The 21,363-nt window shown below is 40.7% G+C and overlaps 1 protein-coding gene across 1 annotated transcript; it reads right to left on the bottom strand.

Moving 5' to 3' along the window:
- Positions 1–4,126: 4,126 nt before the first annotated feature.
- On the bottom strand, positions 4,127–9,818 carry LOC135704852 (uncharacterized). Its single transcript, XM_065226362.1, has 2 exons — positions 4,224–9,818; positions 4,127–4,156 (listed from the first exon to the last, which is right to left on the bottom strand). Exons 1-2 carry the CDS (start codon positions 9,816–9,818, stop codon positions 4,127–4,129), a joined length of 5,625 nt encoding a protein of 1,874 aa, XP_065082434.1.
- Positions 9,819–21,363: the final 11,545 nt, after the last annotated feature.

Here is a 21,363-nt window from a genome sequence, read left to right on the forward strand (position 1 = left end):
AGTGCCGATGCACTCTCGTGAATTTAATCACAGTGCCTAATGCACTCTCATGAATTTAATCACAGTGCCTGATGCACTCTCGTGAATTTAATCACATGCCAAGTCAGATCCATGCTCTAACCGCAGCTACCATCACATATGAGTCAGTTTATTCGAGCATTATTTTTTTCAAATTATCAACCAAAACCGTTGACTACACAATCTAACTAGAGCTTCCAACAGAAACAAGGCTATGATTCAGTGTTTGATATCGAAAGAAAAACTATGATTTTTTTCCCCACTGCTTACCATTCTTTTATCGGTGTTTGTTGTAGTCAGTGTATGCAAGTTTTCAAAATCTGCTCAAATTCGGCTCATTTCCAAAGTAATTCTTTTTTTTTCTGCATGACCAACAAATTCGAGTACATTCCAACCAATACTATTCAGCTATTCCAGCACTAACACACGTTTGGCAATGGAAATGAATCATTGACAATTATAAAGTCTCACACATCCATCGCTCAGCTGTTCAACATGAATGGTGTGAATGGAACAAGACCATCTCTAATTGGACATTATTAAATAAAATTCTAATAAGACTACACGAGATAGTCATATCATTTCTTTTTATTTCACTGTTGAATAGTAATGAGAACTGGTCGTTGAGAAAATTAAAGTTACATACCTTAGTTGTCCGTTAGCATCAGTTAAAATACCTTACCCCTCTCCTAACGCATCAAAATTTGCAGTCAAGACATCCTTTGCGGGCTTACTCCAATTTCAACGCAACGCCAGATGGAAGAATTCCAGCTAGTAGTCTTCTCTACATTAACACTAACACACATGAATAACATTTCTCTAATCACACGTATGGGTACATCTTTTGCATTTCTTCCGACACTGGGGTATCGGGGTCTATCTCTCACTTTCTCTAGTTTCTTCTATCAACACCACCACTGTTTACCACCATTTTATTATGGCGTGTTCTTTCCACGCAAGCAGCAAGATGACCTTGAACCATTCTTATACAGATTCACATTTAATAAATTTTGCCTCATGCAAAACACTTATTTTTTTTTTTACCGTTGCATTAAAGATCACAAAATTAACATAAACGTAGTACATTCATTAATTAATTTTTTCCATCACCATTTTTTTTTCTGACCGATTCCAAGATGGCGGACTACGGCGTATTTGATTGCGATTTGAAGCGAATCACTTTTCTAAGCTATATCACACATTTCATATTCCACTGAAATAATCACCTGCTATTCTTGAAATAATTACCACTTTAGAACATTGAAATTTAAATTCACAAAATTATATCCGCAAAACTTCCACTTTTTTTTTTTCCTCGTCGCCACGTGTGATGCCGAGTATGTACGTCCAATGTAGCGAAGTCCGTACAATGGAATGACGAGTGGCCCATTGGATGGTAGCTATATTCTCCCCATAGAGAGTGACGACACTCACACTAGTATAATGCGTGCAGTATATATAAAGACTCAGATTATAGATCACCACAGGCGCTATGGAAGGCGATATTTTTGATCGACAAGTCGCCTTTGCGGAATTTTTCTCAATTACCCGTCAGCACGTCCTCACCAACTGGCAACAAAAATGGAATGAGAGTGATTTGGGAAGATGGTTACATTCTATTCTCCCACAGGTATCGAACAAGCCATGGTTCATCCGTGACTTTATACGTGTCATATCAAGGGTCATGTCCAATCACTACTCGTTAGACTCGCATTTCTTCCGAATCGGGCTCGCAGGCAGCAATTTGTGCGCTTGTGGTAGTGGCTATCACGATATCGACCACGTGCTCTGGTCATGCACCCTCCATTGTGTTGCTAAATCCGAGTTATCCGCATCCCTCAGGGCCCGAGGAAAACAACCTATGCGTCCCGTTAGAGACATCTTGGCGAGCCGAGACCTCGACTATTGCAATTTAATTTATGTGTTTTTAAAACGGATAGATCTGAGGATTTAGTAGTTAGTGTCATCTTGTGTTCCCCCAAGTTGTTAGCTGCCCATCGGTGTACCCCCATGTTTGTCTTTTTCATCAGTTGGTCACTTAGTTCGAGATCAAGAGCACATTGCTTTCCAAACCTTGTGTTCTCAATCCCTACCCTGCCATCCATTTGTTACAATGTGTTACCCCTAACCTCGAGATAGCCGCAAGTAATCGGCCTCCGCTTTACTAACGTTAGTTTTGAGAAATTTTGTAACCTTAACAATGAATATCGGCTCCGCAAAGCTACGGAAAATGAGCCTGGAAAAATAAACGCATTAAAAAAAAAAGTAGCACATCAACACGAATAAGAAGACTTATAAAAAAGGTTAAAGTAGAGCAACAAGAGTAAGAATTAAGCTAAAGTAAGTAACAGTCAATACAAGCATCAAGAGTAGGAAGCAACTTAAAGTAATGTATCACGAGTAAGAAAAAAGTTAAATACAATAAACCTGTATTCAACAACGGAAAAAAAAAACTATTTTCTACGAAATATCCAAAATATACATATTTTAATCAAAATCAGATCAAAGCAATGGCTACATCATATTAAAAAACAGATTAGGTCGGTAAATTTAAAAAACATCACCATTCGATTTTTAACTGTATAGTCAGCAAAACTTTAACAATTTCATCGAAAAGTTTTATTACTTAATACTGACACCCTGTTATTACATTACTAAATCCAGCAATGAACTTACTGAACACGCCGTGTGTTAAGGTAAAAACTGCAGTTTTTTACACTAAAAGTTACCGAGTATTCAGCTGCTCAAAAACCCGATTAACTTTTTAAATTTTCCAATTTCCTAACTGTAAAAATGTTCCTTGAGTTATGTATGCCAGTTTGTTTTATATAGGTAGATGTAGTTCCAATTTTCCTATAATGTGTTCCAATTTTTACGCTCCCTGCGCTTCGGTCAGAGAGCGTATAGGGCGTCGTTGTGCCAATTTGGTCGTGGCACATTTCGAGTATGAGAGAGTAATTGCAGTTAGATCAAAAGTGCCTGAGAAAAATGCAAGTACTTTCGGAGATTACCCGAAGTTGCGATAGTGAAGGTATGATCACAGAAAAGCAGACATAACGCTCTTAAAACGTTCATCAAAATCGTTTTTAACGGTCAATTTAAATGTTTCTTAGTTGGTAGTACTGCCATTTGTGGTGCACATAATCAATTCCCTAGCGTTTGACGTTTACACACTACAACCATCTGTTGAGTGTATTGCCCATCAAAGTATATACGACAGATGGTGGTAGGGTTTACAATTATAAATTTTCAGTGTGTTGTGTCTGCTTGTCTGTGAAATAACATTGAGGTAACGTTAGGATAAATTCAAAACATTGAGAAATATTACGCATCACTTTCAGAAATACTTCACTTCGCAACCGATGAACCATTCTGACGGCCCGAGTAACCATATTGTTCGGATACCAAACCAAAATTTTTGTAGCAGCCTCTTTTTTTTGTGGCAGCTCAAACTGTAATATTAAGATTTTATTAGAAAATTAAATCCGATAAATTTGATTCCGAACTTACAAGAAGTGGTCTAATTCTACTTTTGTGCGCTACACAACCGTTTCCTCGTTCTAGCTCTTCCTTCTATTTACCACGAATTCTCCCGTTCAAATCGTCGCTAGCTTTCCTATACGCCTGTTCCACTAATTAATTATTTTGTGTTAATGTTTTTCTTTTCCAGGTACCTGCTAGAACTACTTACAATTATAATTTCCTTCTATGTTCGGGACGCCGAAGGGGAACCAGATGCACAATATAGACGAACTTTATGATCCGAAATATTCCTTGAATTCCTGTATAATTTCACTTTATCTGCTAACAATTTCTATCTGCTAACAATGTCCATTTATAAATTGTGTTTGGTTTGTTTTGGTTTTGTTTTTCTCTTCCCTTTCTTCACTTCTGACAACGGTACGAAATGGCAATAACATTAGGTACGCCAACCGCAGCTACGCACACCGTTGTGTTGGGTTTGCTGCCCTGCGGTGTTGACATACCCCAGCCCGTAACATCCGGTAGTTCCTCCGGAAATCCCGGATTTACTTTCAGACCTCCATCACCGCTAAGTTCGCTACAGCACGCCGGTAGACTCCTCTAGCCGTCCGCACTATCGCTTGCCTCACTCTTCCGTCTGGTCCTTGGAGTATCTCTTCCACGATCCCTCGGATCCAGCTTTTCCGGGTTTTTCCATCCACTATGAAGACCAGGTCGTTCACCTGTAGCGGCTTCTGCTCCTCGAACCACTTCGTCCGTCTGTTGATTGTCGGCAAGTATTCCTTGCACCATCTTTCCCACATTCGGTTCGCCAGGTATTGAGAACGCTTGTAAGTATCTCGTAGAGCCTCCGCAATGTCCACTGGCTGGACCACCAGATCCGCACTTGTCACCGACCCACGAAGGAAATGGTTCGGGGTAATCGCTTCTTCCTCAGCTGATTCCTGCGGTATGTACGTTAGCGGCCGGGCGTTAATCATGTCCTCTGCTTCAGCTAGTGTTGTGTGCAGAACCTCGTCGGACAATGTTCGCCCATCGTCCAGCGCCTTCATCGCCTCCTTTACCGACCTCACCATCCGCTCCCAGATACCGCCCATGTGCGGTGCAGCCGGTGGATTGAAGTGCCACGCGGTATTATCGTTCGTTATGCTGGTCGCACAGTCGTTGTTGATCTTCTTCAACTCGTTATCGGCACCTACAAAACACGTCGCGTTGTCCGAGAAAATTTCCTGTGGTACGCCTCGCTTACAGCTGAACCTTCGAAGGGCCATCAAGCAGGATTGCGTTGAGAGACTACGCACCACTTCTAGGTGTACCGCTCGTACAGCCAAACAAGTGAACACCGCGACCCATCGTTTCTCCTTTCTTCGTCCCAAAGTCACTTCTATCGGACCTAGATAGTCGATACCCACCGAGTTGAACGGTCGCAGATAGGGTGTGACTCGCTGTATCGGAAGCGGTGCCATCATAGGAACATGCGGCTGACAGCGATGGACTTTACACCACACGCAATTGCTCATCACTTGACGGATTGCAGCTCGGGTGTTCGGAATCCAGAACCTTTGGCGAAGCTCGTTCATCACCGTCTCTCGATTGGCGTGTCCATACTTCTCGTGGTAGAACTGGATCAGCTTCTCCGTTGTCGCGTGCTTTCTTGGCAGAATTATTGGACACCTTTTATCGAAAGGCATGTCGACGGACATATCCATTCTACCACCCAACCGCAGCACACCTTCTTTGTCCAGAATCGGAGTCAATTTGTACAGGCAACTGCTCTTCTTCACCGTTTCCATTACTACATCTGGTTGTTGTTCCAGATTCTTGGTGAGGATGCTCATCTCATCTGGGAATCCTTCGAACTGTGCTTGCTTCCACAGGATGATCTGCGCAGTTCGAAACTCATCTCTCTCGAGCGGACGTTGCATCGATTGCATCGGTACCAGGATTTGATGTTGCTGGTTATCTGTTGCCTTCAAGGTGACTATCGGCAGCCCTGCTACCTTGCGTTTGCAATTGTCGATGAACCTGACCGCACACGCCATCACCCTTTGCAGCGTTGTCCATCTCGAGCATCGGTCTACTTCAACCACGCCATGGAATGTCACGTGGCCCCTGGCTTCCTCGTACGTCTCTTCGATCGTCACCTCCATAGTCGGCCACAGGTCTTTGGGCTGGTGCAGGAACGGTGCACCCGTGAACCATACCCCATCGCTTTCCAGATCGTTACCTCGATGCCATTTCGTCAGGACGTCCGCCATATTCTGCTTCGTTGGAACCCATCGCCAATCCGTCGCTCGTGTCAACTCCAGTATTTCTCCGATCCTGAACGCAACAAACTGTTTGTATTTATGTTGGTCAGACCGGATCCAACTCCAAACTGTTCGTGAATCTGTCCACAGTATGCATCGATCGATTTTCAGTGAATGCGTAGCGATCATCGTTTGACTCATCCGCGCTCCAAGTACAGCCGCCATCAACTCCAGTCGCGGGATTGACTGCCGCTTCAACGGTGCCACTTTCGATCGAGACATAGCTAGAATACACCGCACAGCTCCGTCGATGACTACTCGCAGATACGCAACACAGCCGTATGCGTGTTCGCTGGCATCCGTGAAGATGTGAATTTCAATTGACTCAACCGCAGACGACAAGGAATCTCCAAGATAGCAACGTGGAATCCTAATGTTCTCGACTTCCGGCAGTACAGCAATCCAGCGCTTCCACATTTCCCAGCAATCGTCGCTAATCGCGTCGTCCCAATCGCAGCCACTACGCCATAAGTGCTGCACGATGATCTTTCCGTGGATCGTGAACGGAGAAAGTAAACCAAGCGGATCGAAGAAGCCCATGACGCAGCTTAACACCGCACGTTTCGTTGGCCGTTTGTCTCCGCATAGGTACGGAAGATGCTCTTGGCGATGTTGGGTGGAGAAAGATAATTCATCACGATCCGGATCCCAGATCATACCTAGCACGCGTTCGTGTGACGTTACTTTGTCTTCGGTGATGTGGACGGCTGAAACCGGTTTCTGCTCACCGAGGCTCTGGAGAACTTCCGGCGAATTCGAAACCCAGTTCCTAATCTCGAAGCCTCCCTTCTGGTGAATGAACCTGACTTGCTCCGTTCGCTCGATCGCCTCGTCTACGGTGTCGACGCTATCAAAGTAGTCGTCGACGTAATGACGGTTGATAACCGCCGCTGCTGCCTCCGGATATTGCCCAGCGTACTCTTGAGCGTTGAGGTTCTTCACATATTGGGCCGAACAGGGAGAGCTCGTCGATCCAAACGTGGCAACGTCCATGATGAACACGCGTGGAGGTCCCTTGGAATCTTTCCGGAAGAGGAAACGTTGTACTTGCCGATCCCGAGCGATGATCTTCATCTGGTGATACATTTCACGCAGATCACCACCTACAGCAATTCTGTATTCCCGAAACCCAACAACAACAGTCACTAGCGGCACAAGCATGTCAGGCCCTTTTAACAGCTGTGAATTCAGGGAGATACCTTGCACCGTTGCCGCAGCATCCCACACGAGGCGTACCTTACCTGGTTTTTTGGGGTTCAGTACCACGTTTAGTGGAAGGTACCATACCTTATCGGGTTCCGTTCCAATGAGCTCCTCCGGAGTAGCAAGGTGCGCATACCCCTTCTCCTGATACTCATCGATCTGCTTACAAACGTTCACGTGAAGTTCCGGATTCTTCTCTAGCTTCTTCTCCAACTGCTTCAGCCTTCGCAACGCCATCGGGTAGCTATCCGGGAACCTTGGATCGTCCGTCTTCCACAGTAGCCCGGTCTCGAAGCGGTCACCGATTCGTCTCGTGGTCTTCTCGAGGATCTCGCGAGCTCTCTCGTCCTCAGCAGACTCCCGCGGTACGCCAACGACCGATTCTTCCAGTGCGTAGTGTGCCTTCAGCAGCTTATGAAGGTCTTCGTTTGTCACTTCCTGGTGGATTCCAAGATACTCGCTGCTCGCTTCGACAGCGTTCGCTTGCTTCGGTCCATAGACCGTCCATCCGAGCTTGCACCGCACGGCTATCGGATCAATAACTGCACCGAGCTTTGCTTCAATCGGGGCGAACGAGTGGATGTTGTTCAACCCGATGAGTATTTCCGGCCGTCCGTCATACGAGGAGATGGGCAATCCTCGCATATGCTTATACTGCCGCAAAAGCCCCTTTGCGTCCAAAGCTTGTGTAGGCAACATCAGCTTTTCGACAGTGCGGACCGTCTTCAGAAGAAGTTTTTCATCCGCATCAACAGCCGAGACCCACAAATTCATTCGCTTTGACTCCTTCTCCACTCTAGCAATGTCGGCCGTCCACTTTATGGTGAGTTTCTCGTGGACTCCGACTGCTCCCAAGCGATCCGCCAAGTTCCTTTCCACCAGAGTCACCGATGCACCTTCATCCAGGAAAGCCAACACAGTGATGGATATTTCTCCGCAGTGGAGACTAATCGGTATCATTCGGAACAAAGTGACGTTGTTTGTCCGAATGTGCGCTGTGGTACCAATTGCACCATCGATCGGATGCAGAAGATAATTGTGAGCTTGTCTGCATTCTCCAACGTTGCATCGCAGCTTGAACTTACACTGCGCCGAACCGTGTTCGTTCAGACACACGTGGCACAGCTTCCAGCGATCCACAACCTTCATCCGGTCCGCGTACGACAGGTTCTTGAAATCTTGGCAGTACCGCAACCGATGGTCTGTACGCTGACACGCCCTGCACGGCTTTAGATTCCTTCGTTCTCCAACGCCGGATTGACGATTATCATCTTCGCTGTGGTTGAACACCGCACCCTTCTCCTTCGCTTTGCTTTGGGCATTCCCCGAACGGTTGTCGCTGCTAAACCTTCCGGTTGACTTGTAGTCCATGCTGACGTTCGCTTCGCAGGCCTCCGAGACTATTTCGGAGAGGAAATCGGTGAAGGTCCTTAGGGTTACTTTCTTTTTCCCGCGCTTGAAGCGCACCCACTCGCGCTTGTCGTTATCTGGGAGCTTTTCAACCAGATCTTGAATTAGAAGCGGATTTATCAGGTGCTGTTTGAGTTCCGCCGCCTCCAAGTGTTCGCACAGCTGCTCGACTGCCGTGCCGAACGGAATGAAACTGGCCAGCTTACCCACTTTCGGTGGTTCCAGCTTATGGACCTTCTCCAAATGGCTCTTCAGTAGCTGTTCCGGGCGGCCGTATAACTGGCGAAGTTTTCCAATAACCTTCGGAACCGATTTCGGCAGAAGAAGTTGTCCACGCACCATCTCCAGAGCAGGACCCTTCAGGCATTCTTGCAGCCGCACCAAGTTTTCAATGTCCGAGTAACCGCAGGCTTCATTCGATGCTTGGTACATTCCGTAGAACAACGGCCATTCTTCCGGCTTTCCAGAGAATGTGGGTAGTCTTTTACTTACGCCACTTCTCGCTGCCAGTTGAATTCTGGTCGGCCCGGATCGTGCCTGCCCCAGCCCGTGTTGGCTCAATCTACCGGACGTTTTCGTTGACTTGCTGTTCTTCGTAGCTACACTTTTCTCCGAAACACCATCGGATTCTTCGCCGGATTCGTTTTGATCATCCTCCATTTCATCAGCTGTCTCATCTTCATCGTCTTCATCCGAATTTTCGTATTGAGCAGCCCTCAACTTCTTCAAATTCTGCTCCGTTAATTTTCCGATCTTCGAATGGCGCAGTTTTGGCTTTACTCCTGAAGTACCTTCGCCGGCATCGATGTCCTTTGTTGCTCTCTTCTTTTCGGTGTTCTTCGTCTCCGACATAGCTTCATCCAGTTCCTTCATTTCGTCCGCGAACGACTGCTGCCTAGCTTTCATCCGGTTCAACTGCTCTTTTCGCTGCTTCAATATCTCCTCCTGGAACAGCTTTTCTTCTTCTTCTTCCTCTTCGCGTAACTGCTTCTCTAACAGCATCCGCTTCATCTCAATGGATCGCTTGAACTCCATCTCTTTCTTTTTAATCTTCATCTCCATCTCCAGCTCTTGCTCCATCCGTTTTTGTTTCTCCTCCATCGCATTCAATTTATGCTCCAGAGCGAGCGCACGGTCGGATTTGACACTGGAGCGATCCGATTCATCGTTATTTTTCTTGCTGCGACTCTTCTTCTTCTTGATCCGTTGACATGGTTCTTCGGTACAGTACCACGTACCTTCCTTCTTCGCATCAGTAATCCCGACGCAACGGATATGGTACCAACGTTGGCAACCATCACAACCGATCATCTCCTCATTTTCGGTCGAAACTTCATCGCACGACGCACAAGGAGTCTCCGTGAGGTTCAGAACGGGTGGAGCAGGATTGGCCATAGCGCTTTGAGGTTTATCCGATTCTCGTACACTTCTTTTTGAGAATGTTCGGATACCAAACCAAAATTTTTGTAGCAGCCTCTTTTTTTTGTGGCAGCTCAAACTGTAATATTAAGATTTTATTAGAAAATTAAATCCGATAAATTTGATTCCGAACTTACAAGAAGTGGTCTAATTCTACTTTTGTGCGCTACACAACCGTTTCCTCGTTCTAGCTCTTCCTTCTATTTACCACGAATTCTCCCGTTCAAATCGTCGCTAGCTTTCCTATACGCCTGTTCCACTAATTAATTATTTTGTGTTAATGTTTTTCTTTTCCAGGTACCTGCTAGAACTACTTACAATTATAATTTCCTTCTATGTTCGGGACGCCGAAGGGGAACCAGATGCACAATATAGACGAACTTTATGATCCGAAATATTCCTTGAATTCCTGTATAATTTCACTTTATCTGCTAACAATTTCTATCTGCTAACAATGTCCATTTATAAATTGTGTTTGGTTTGTTTTGGTTTTGTTTTTCTCTTCCCTTTCTTCACTTCTGACAACGGTACGAAATGGCAATAACATTAGGTACGCCAACCGCAGCTACGCACACCGTTGTGTTGGGTTTGCTGCCCTGCGGTGTTGACACATATAGTCGCAATATAGCTTGTATATTCTTACTGTGCTTGAGTATGGTTAGTTGGGGAATCTGATGAAACTGTAACTTCTTGAAACTGATCCCTTTCGTATTTCTTTCATTCTCCTTTCGCAAACGGAGCGCTCGATGGACCAGTGACTTTGGACGTGAGCCTCGTCCCAGATCACCATGGCAATTCAATAACATATGGTGGACATCAAACCGACCAAAAAAGGCAGAATCATATTAGAACCAACCAACCAAGGACGGTCTACGGAAGGAAATTGCCGGTGAAGCACGGAATGAAATACGAAGCGTTAGAGAAAAAGTCCAAGGGATTCCAAAAGAAGCAAATAACGACAGCAGAAAAGCAGAATATGGTGAGAGCTTTCCATTTATTAAAAAAAAAATATCAAAATTACACTAAATACATGCCAGGGTTGAAAAGAATATTTTCGAACCTGGAAGTGTGTATGTATCACCAATATCCATTTGATAACGGTGATGCATACATGCGGGGCTTATTGTGAGTGAAAGTAACCTCGGAATGGGCGTGACTCTCCAGACATTCTGAAATGGGTTGCTGGATCTGCAATAGAGCTATCACCTTCTAACTCCCGGACTAAAGCTGTCTACAATTACCATAAATGCCACATATGCGTAGGATATTGCACCCATTCATTCCTAGGTTGGGTATCACTGACGTGATGATGGATTTAATTAATTAATTAATTGTTCACGCAAAACAAATGTCATTAACATAACATATAGCGTATCCGGTGGTGTAGTGGTAAGCGTGAGTGCCTCTCATCCCCCCCCCCAAAGCCCCTCTAACTGAGAAACCTTTAAAAATAATAATCAGGTTTATGAAACATGGATATGATATTTCTTAGGAATGTTTGTCAAAAATTCGATCACGAGACATATCGGGTGTTCAATAAAAAATGAGAATTTTCAGTCATATACATAGTAAAAAAAAAATCAACGAATTCAGTATTTTTTTTTATTAAAAACATAATGTTTATTCTTCAAAAAAACGTCAATGAATATTGGAGAAGAGGCCCTGGTCAGTTGAAAATGAGAAAAGGAAAATTTTAAATGATGGTATGAATCGAACGAGCATTTACTTTGCTATCTATTTGATAGGCAGAGAAGTACCATTTATACTATACTTTGGCATTATGTAACAATAGCGGATCTTATAATGTGATTTCTTAATAAAGCTAACATGATCTCTCTAGACACTGGGTCACTGCCATTGCTACGGATGAGATTAAAGGTTTTATTTCAATTCCAGCAGCTTTCCCTATCGCTATGAAAACATCTCTCTTTACGAAAATAAATCTTACCATGGCCTTTGCACTGATGATGCTCCGGAGCAATGTTGTTCACGTCAGAAATGTGAAAAAGCTTTCTGGAACAAGGGACACTCCATACTGTGACGATTGCTAGTGTCCAGTGCTTTTATGGTTCTTTCTACACTCTTACTGGTCCAAACTATGTCCGACTCATCTCACATTGCAACTGCAGCATCCAGTGAGTAGAACGCTTGGGAGCTACATATCTTCAACGTTTAAACACGTTCTCTGCCGGCTCGCATGTACTCGGATTGTTAAGGGTCGAGGTTAAGTGTGATAAAAAGTTAGTTTTATATGACATGGGACAAGGCTAGTTTGGACAAAACATGGGTTTATGGCGCATGCTGCATCATACTGTGATCTTTTGTTGACTGTTAAAAATGTTCTCCGTCAAATGTAATTAACTCTGGCAAACAACTGTCTCATACTAAAATCATTAAATGGCACATTCGCAAAGAAATTCAAACCCCAACTTATACACCGATGCTGACCATTATTATTAATATGAATTCCGACTTAAAATCTCAAGGGAGCTGTCTCTATACGGTACCGATCAAAAGTTTTATTTTCTTTCTGAAATAGTGCAATGAACTGTAACCTTCCAGGATGTGCTTAAAAATTTCTAAAATGTTACAACTCACTGAAAAACAAAAATATATAGGTTATGTCCAAAATACGACCATACGACTATTATAATGTTAGGAAGCCCAATATTAGTCATACATCAGCCTTTTATCGTTAAAAAAAAGATTATCGAGTTAACTCGGCTTTATTACGTCCCCACCGGGACTTTACACCAGCTCACAACTTAGTGTTCTTAGAACACTTCCATCAGTTCATTCATTGATTAATAATAGTATTGACTTACAAAGGTCTTACATGCCGCTTACACACTTTTGATTCGATGCCTGGAGGGCCAAGTGTCACATACCATTCGACTCAACTCGACGAGATCGTGCCAAACAAATCATAAGACACGTCAAATCACATGATAAATCTTAAACCAAATCTATGGTGATCATATTGAATGCTCAGGACCACATTGGCCACATCTGGATATGGTTTTTGAACCCCACATGAGCAATTAAAAAGAAACAATGGAAGTTATAACGACTGCCCAGATGCTCCGGGTTCCTGAGAGGAAGTGGTTAAATTCTTACCTGTGTTAAAACCCATCATGTGATACCTCAAATCTAATGAGAAGTTCAGAAGATCACTGGTTGTTATATTGAGTGTACAAGACCACACTCGAAAATGTTCCGTATTCTCCCGGGGTAGTGGCCAGAATATGACTATCAAATCACATGAGAATTCAACATCAAGATCATATTGTGTGCCCAGGACCTCATTGGTGTTAAAGTGACTATAATTAAAAAAAAAAAACAACAACAACAACAAACTCATTGGCCACACCCGGATATGTTATAGGTGCTTCCGGGGAAGTTGCCAGTTTCTTATTTAAACCAAATCTCGTCTTGCGATGCTTCACATCACACTAGTAAGAAAAAAATATCCATTTAGATGGTAGTCATAGCAAGCACCCAGGAACACACTGGTTATGCCTCGGTAGCCCTCCTGTAATTTATCAAAATTTGACAGATGTCAAAAGCCACCATGCGACACTGATAAAAGATCAATATCAATAATATTGAGTGCCCATGATGATATTGGCCACAAAAGTTCAGGGTTTCATCAAAGTAGTGGCCAGAATATGATGTACACACTTAGAAATACCTAATCTCACACGTGACGGAATCCATCTTTGACATAAAGGATGAGACGCAAACAAACATGTCATGTTTTTTTTTACTTTTTTATATTATTATAGTCACTTTAACACTCTTGGGTCATTCGTGACTTGTCCGGGGGTGAGATTTGAACTCGTGACTTTGGCGTGAGAGGTATGGATGCTAACCACTACGCCGGGGTCGCCCCCAAAAACATGTCATGTAAAATTAAGTGCTCCGAGACTGAAAAGTTCGGTACTCGACGAAAAGTACGTTTGATTGAGCTGAGTTTCACTTCTATTACTACTCAATTTTATGTCAAAATTGACGCTCGTATATGTCAGTCTCAGAGCACCTAAATTTACATGAATTTTTCTAAGTGAGTAGGGTGAAATTATTCCTTATATTCTTAAACGTTATTTATCTGGATTTTGCTGTTGCTCTCCTCTCATTATTATTTTTTTTCTATCAATATCAATAAACAGAATGGTGAAAAAGCTTGGAGAATAACTCTTATTTTATATTCCCCGTAAACCTGCCAAGATAGAATACACAGCAAAAAAATAATTTTGATATCACATCAAAGTGGATGCACTACAATCATGTCGAAAATTTCATGTAATTTTTATGACCACATAAATAAACAAATGCAGTAAAAGCAGCGTAATGTCAGGTCATGCATTGTATTAATGATAATTTTGTCCTTTTTAGCAAGTAATATTACACCATATTTTCTACATGATTGTAGTGCATCCACTTTGACGTGATATCAAAATTATTTTTTTGCTGTGTACATTGGCCTGATTTACTTCCTGCTTAGTGTTTCTATTTTGTAAATCACACAACCGGAAAAATTTAAAAATTCCGGGAAAAACTGAGAAATTGCTAGATACGATTTGCTAGCCACAATGAATACTGTCACTCTACGTACTCTAAGTCAATATACTTAAAAAAAATTACAAGGTGCTTCACAAAATGATTTTCCAGTTACAAGAATAACGGAAGGTACCCAACAGTCTCTTAAAACCTGTCAATTTTGCTTTCAGAGCGTCGCCATCAGCGGTTGTATGATTCGTGAGCGTTCCTCAGATTTTTTTTTTTGTCTTTATTAGGCTTTGCACCGTCGGGGTTAACCTCAATCTGATGACAGTTTAGTGGTACTGTTTACGTGGACTTAGTCGATTTTTTCTTGGGTGGATTTTCTCGATAATTTTTCAGACTGCAGTGAGATGTAAACCACATTTCTGCAATGTTCAATGTTCCTTGCAATGCGCTTAACAATTTTCAAGTTAAAATTAGGAAATTTTAGAATTTTTTTTCTTCGAAAAAACGACTAAGTGGTTGTAAACAGTACCACTAAACTGTCGAAAAGGTTCAGCCGATTAACATTGAGTTCATTTGTGACGTCACGCTGTAGAACCTAATTATAGAGATTTTTAGTTCATCTCTTAGACCGAACGTTCACTCAGAGTGAGCGCTTACGAATCGTAAAATCGCTTATTGAGGCGCTCTGAAAGCAATATTGACAGATTTAATGTGTCAAACACATACTTTATAACCTCTTCTTGTAACTTACAAGTATTAATTATCATTACAACATCTAATGATTTCATAGTTCCGAAAAACAGTTTTTTTTTATAGCCAGTGAGTGAAAGCAACCCCGGTACCCAAGTTGAAAGTTTTACTAATGTTTTTAAGCGTTCTTCATGATAAAATCGTGGTATACAAGAAGACTATGATAAATCAAAAATTATTTCCTATTTAGTAACCTAACCTTTGTGAGAAACAACATCAATATCATCACTTCTGTCAGACTAATTCAGACTCTTGCAAGTTATTAATAAACGATTTTCAAAAACATCGTTGTATCGTATTTAATTTATAATACTTGAAAATAGATTAAAGTATTGTAGACCGTTTCCAAAAAATGGAATCAATATGCTTTCATTACTGAGTAAAGTATTTTACAACAAATCTTCTCAAAATAGCGTTTTTATTTTTCTCTGGGTAATATGCGCCATTGACATAGGTTAGGATATGTGTATAAGAGTCACTTCAAAAGAAAAACAGTGTAACTCGCATCACGGTTTTTGAAAGATCACCTTCCCTTCACTTGGCAACAGAAGACTTTTGCATCAACTTCAAATGACTTATATCGAGAAATTAGCGCAGCGGCTGTAGTAAATCATTATATCAGTAACATTGTCGAATTATCTGAACAATATATATATATTACAAATTTTTATTACGGATCATTACCAAACGTATCTCATGACAATTTAAAGTTCACTGCGTGTTTATGATCATTTCTTCGATTACATTTTATTACAATACCTTTCGTGGAGTTTTGATTGCATCGTAATGTTTGTTTACTTTACATGATACGCGGTAACCGCAAAATACCCAATAATGACTACAAAGTAAGCATTTTCGAGGGAAACTGGGACTACCAATTAAATGAGTAAAATTTTATCCATTTATGAGTAATTACAACTACAAAAACAAGTAGTAAGTATTCCTTTTTAAGTAAAATGTTTACTCATTTAATGGGTAGACCCAGTCTCCCTCGAAAATGCTTACTTTGTAGTCAATATCGAGTCTTTTATAGTCATTATTGGGAATTTTACGGTTACTGTGTAGGTAGCAGGTTTGACATTTAAATAGGTAGATATGGCTTCACTTACGTAACTTTTATAAACCGAACCTAGCAGGGGTAATATCGGTAATATTCGCCGCCACATAAGTGTTATGCTTTTTGCTATATGTTATGTAGGTTACATACATTAAGGCGCTATCTGTACGTTATTATTGCGAGAATTTGTGACCGAAAAACTTTCTGTTTTCACACAGATCATGAAGCTGGTCACACATAATCAAGTTTATTCATATATAAAATGTGCTGAAATGCTGTTGAAATTTTTTTTACAAACTTTTGAATAAATCTTACATTGAATGTCACGAAAATAAATTTTTATTTTATTTATTTTTTTTGTGAGGAGAAGTAGTATTTTTTTAGAATAGAATAGCATTTATCCCCAAAATACTACCTGTTGATGCAATATGAAATATCGTGGTAGCACGTAGTACCCCGCTGGCGCGTTTTACACCTTTTCCCCCAACTTCAAAAAATAAGACGGAGAAGCGTTTCAATATTTTGACGCAAAGGGGAGTTATTGACAATAATATTGATGATGTGAATACAGAAATATTGTCAATACCGATGTATTGACGTCAATATAGAATGTATTAACAATAGATTATTGTCAATAAAAGCAAACGTGTAGGGTCCACTTTACGAAGTGAGGCAGTTGATGTGAGAGTTCTGTGACTAATATCCAAGGAGCGGAATCGGAGGGATGTGTGTTTGCCTCGAAGATACAATATTCATATTCAATTGAATAACGCACATAGGGCCCAATTAATTCGAACACCACGTATCGTGGCACCAATAAAGATGAAAATTAAACAAAACTCCACTTAATCAAACTTTCCCAAGATGCAATAGGAAACAATAAAGTGCAGCAAGTCTGCATTGGCGTTTCTCCAAACATTTGCTAATTGGATACTTCCTTTCTTCTACGCGAGAAATTTTTCGCCTTGGGGAAAAGTTTGCTCCCACTTGGGTCTGGCATAAAATTTAATTTTGTTCAAATTACTTATGACGCAATTATTTGCTCTTCCTGTCGGGATGAATTTTGAGCTCGAGTTGTTCTCTTCTTCTGCGCGAGGAATACAAAGGAAAGAAGCATATCTTCGACGGACTATGTTCCACTAGTAGCTACTGGGAAGGACGGGACATGAAATTAAACGAGAATTTGAGGATCCATCTGTCCCATGAAACTGCCATAAAGTTAAATTGTTTAAGTGCAAAATTAACAACGGATTATGAAAATAACGAGCCGAATCTTCCAGTAGTTATGGATGTAAGGCTGTGTACGTTTGGCCTTTGCGGCGTTGGGGTTGCGATTTCATTTCGATCCAAATTGTTCATGGTAGGATATTTTTTATCTAAGTGGGATGAAAAACTTTTTTTTTTCTTTTCAAGCATATTAGCATATTAGTTTAGATTGATTGCACATATCCACGATAAATATAAATCAGTGAAATCAGACAATCAGACAACTGATTACCTGGAGTGGCTATTCTCATTGTACAATTTTCAGTGACTTCATATATTAAAGTCCATACAGTCACGGGGAAATGAAAATTAAATATTAGAGCGTGATTGTGACTGTTTTGAGAACGTTGTCTAACTCATCACAGGGGCAACTTAACAACTCCAGTATAGTGCGAGTATACCCCAAAGATTGGGTGCTGGTGGTTCTGTCATATTCACAAATATCAGAAGTGTCTTCTGAATGGGGTGAAAACAAAAAACGATGTCACTAATTTTGAGCTTACAAATTCATCTTACATAATCAGTTTATGAAACTCATTTAATTACTAAGTGTATAGTTGAAGATGCTAACTGTACTGTAGTGGTAATTTTTATACGATAGATGGAGTAGATGAAAGCATAGAGTTGATAGTTCCGTTAGAGTACGGCAGTGTGAAGATTGTATATAGATATTAGACAAGCGAGCTAGGACAACTTTTTAGGAAGGTACAAATCGGTTTTTTTTTTTCATCTCTCTTTACCAATAACAATAGTTGCAATTTCCAAACCTACGACTGGATGCCTTCCTTCAAATAACAACTGAAGTGCGGTAAAAAATCGGTAGAACTGTTTCAAACACACAGTTGGTACATGAGCGGGTCGGTTTTCATCTCTTTTTGCCAGTGGTGGCGGGGGGGGGGGGGGACACCCCTCACCATCCCTCTCCAAAGGGGGAGTTTGGTAAAGAGAGATGAAAAAACCGATTTGTACCTTCCTTAAAAGTTGTCCTAGCTCGCTTGTCTAATATCTATATACAATCTTCACACTGCCGTACTCTAACGGAACTATCAACTCTATGCTTTCATCTACTCCATCTATCGTATAAAATTTACCACTACAGTCTGTTATTTGAAATTAGCATCTTAAACTATGTAAATCGTTGACTTCAAGTAGAAGTAATACTAAAAACATATAGTCAAAGTACTAAGTGTAGCCTAGTATGTCTTTGAACAGTACGGAACCGAAAGCATAAACATTTGATTTGTAAAACGAATACATCGTGGGTTGCATGCGTACTGCTGGTATAAAGCTGTAGTCTCTCAAACCGTTTACTTTTCTCAGATGCCCCATAAGGGAAACCCGGGAAGTAAACTCATTTTATTCATACGGTCAATGGCAAATCTTCATCGTACAACAATGCTCAAAAACATTAATCTGAAAAATACAAATACAATCAAAGCTCATTAATACCAAATCTGAATTTCTTAATATAATTTTTTTCTAAAAAGTATTTTAATTACCTTTGATTTGATATTTTGATCTTTGAAATTGTCAAAATGGTTCAGTTATTAATTTAAAAAAAAGGTTCGGGACCGCCCTAACATGGAAATGGTCACCCTAATAAAAAAATAAAAAAATACGGGTCAAATATTTTGCGATAAGAAGCAAAACTACCAATTTCTACGAAATTCTGAGAACCACTATATCGTTTTGCTACGGAATGGCTGTATGTGTAAATTTTAATATACTTTTTACTTTTTCCGTACCGTAACGTCCGAGTTTTATCTGTTGCAATTTTCATCAATAACGACCTGGGATAGATCTTAAACTCTTTTCCCAGCAAAGCTCAAACATGTTATTGGACCTGGGTCGACCAAAAGTCATATTCTACCGAAAATAGGGCTTTTGTATTTCAAATCGATCCGACAGATTTCTCACACGTAAACAATAAAACATTAGTATTGAAACTTGACAATTAACCTCAATAAAATTAAAGCGTAGTATACGGATCTGAAAAATATACAAAAAATAAAACTACATTGAAACGGGTAAAATTAAATGCAAAGCACCTACGTTTCTTGACTGAAAATAATGTATGCTTGATACAATCGTATCTGATGTTATTTTTACTATGCCCCATTTGGTTCCACTTTGTGGTAGTTTCTTCCAAATTATATATCATTCCTACTATATGTATAGCATTGCGCTCATAGTAGAGTTGACCATGCAATTGATGCAATTGCAACCAATAGGAACAATATCAAACAATCACTGCAGACTAAAAGCAAAACAGGCTATATGTCTACGCTTATTTTGATTTGATTTCAATTGCATAAATTTTAAAGACAAGCTAAAAAATGAATTTCGTGTGCTATCTGCTTCTCCCTCCAAGAAAATAACCATAAGAAAGAGCTTAACGACGTGTTCGGGGTATCAACCAAATCAATTGTGGGATAGTTCTACCATCCGGGCTACCGTTCGTTTATGGTATTTGTTTAGAAGGGGATGAAACCGATTGATTCAATTTATTTGGATTTATTTTATTTCACCACAAAATTTATAAATTCGCCCTTTTCATATGGCATTATTGTCTGTTGTTGATATCCACACATGGTGAAACAAAATGTTGGTTTCCAATAGAGAAATCCCGTTGCGGCGGTGAAGGACAATCCCGTTATTTACGTCGTGTGGAGACATCTATTATTTGCAAGTGGATAGGTGTATAGTCGCTATATTTATAGACTGGCGGAAAGATTCTCGGGAACCAATTGAGCTGTCAAATAACGGAACCAATCGAGCATTTCACGATCAGCAACAGAAAAAATATAATAAATTAGTACGTCTACTTTGTAACATCATGAACATATCTGATGATTCTGAACGATGACATAAAGTCAAAATAGGGTTTTTAATCTTATTTCCGTCCTACTAAGCAGAATCGTTTTTATAACGGGTTTGAACAAAAAATGGAATATTTCTGTCATAGATTTTTTTTTACTTGATTTGTTTTTCGTCAATCTTGTTTTCCGTGCTGAGCACCAATGCTACCGACGCCAGGAAGGGAGCTCTCACACCTGGACCCTACCTATCGACACATCAACTCATGAACCGGGGACCAACGGCGGAAAAAACCAACCAAAGGAAAAAAAAAAAGCTCAATAGAACGGGGGGCGATTACGACGAAGTAGCGCTCTATCCTACATTTTACGCGCAGTTTTGAGCATGGTAGACTGATAATTAACTTTTAAGAGTGTCCGGATTTATGGACTGTGTCTGGACATTACGGTATTATCTGTCACCTTGTTGGGAGCTTGGGTTAGCTTTACATGCCCGCCCCTCAAAAATCACGGGAGGAGGAATTTTGTTAGTAGCTGAGTGACGTCCGTTGGATCAGGATTGTTTTGATGACCGAAGAGTTATTCCTATTTCCAATTAAACACATATAATCTCATAGTGATAGCAATGTTTAACATATTAAGCAGGGTTTTAATCATACAAAGCAGATCGCTAGCTTTCATGCTAAAAATACTGATTTTTGAGTCAAAAGTTATTATGCGTCGTTTGGTGGCCCCCCAATGTTACTTTAGTCAAAGTGTATTTACCAGGATATTCGGGAGAATTATCAATCACGGGTTTCTCTGCGCGGTTACTTAAAACAAACGGTATCTCTATAGAAATCGGGTGACTTAAGTAACATCTAAAAATATTTTGATCGGAAGGTGATTACGTCAAAAAGCAATTTGACTGGTAGATAAATTTAAAAATGGGATGTGATCATTTATTCGGACAGTATATAGTGCAGGAGCATCGATTGACACTGATAGCTCGACTTTGTTTACCTTTGTTACTTTCGATAAAATGAAAATTTGCTCTTAAAGTTATATTAAATATTTTAGATCAAATTCTAGTGTATCAAATGAAAAGGGCCTATTAGCTTTTGTAAGCAAACTTGTAATGCTC

Source organism: Ochlerotatus camptorhynchus, unplaced genomic scaffold, assembly GCF_037179485.1.
Source record: "Ochlerotatus camptorhynchus isolate MF236.1 unplaced genomic scaffold, CSIRO-AGI_Acam_v1.1 ptg000249l, whole genome shotgun sequence".
Lineage (NCBI taxonomy): Eukaryota > Metazoa > Arthropoda > Insecta > Diptera > Culicidae > Ochlerotatus > Ochlerotatus camptorhynchus.

Coding starts and splice junctions, on each gene's coding strand:
- LOC135704852 (XM_065226362.1), bottom strand. CDS start 9,818: ATGGCCAATCCTGCTCCACCCGTTCTGAACCTCACGGAGACTCCTTGT. Junction 4,157..4,223: donor AGGAGCAGAAGCCGCTACAG/GTGAACGACCTG, acceptor GGATCGTGGAAG/AGATACTCCAAGGACCAGAC.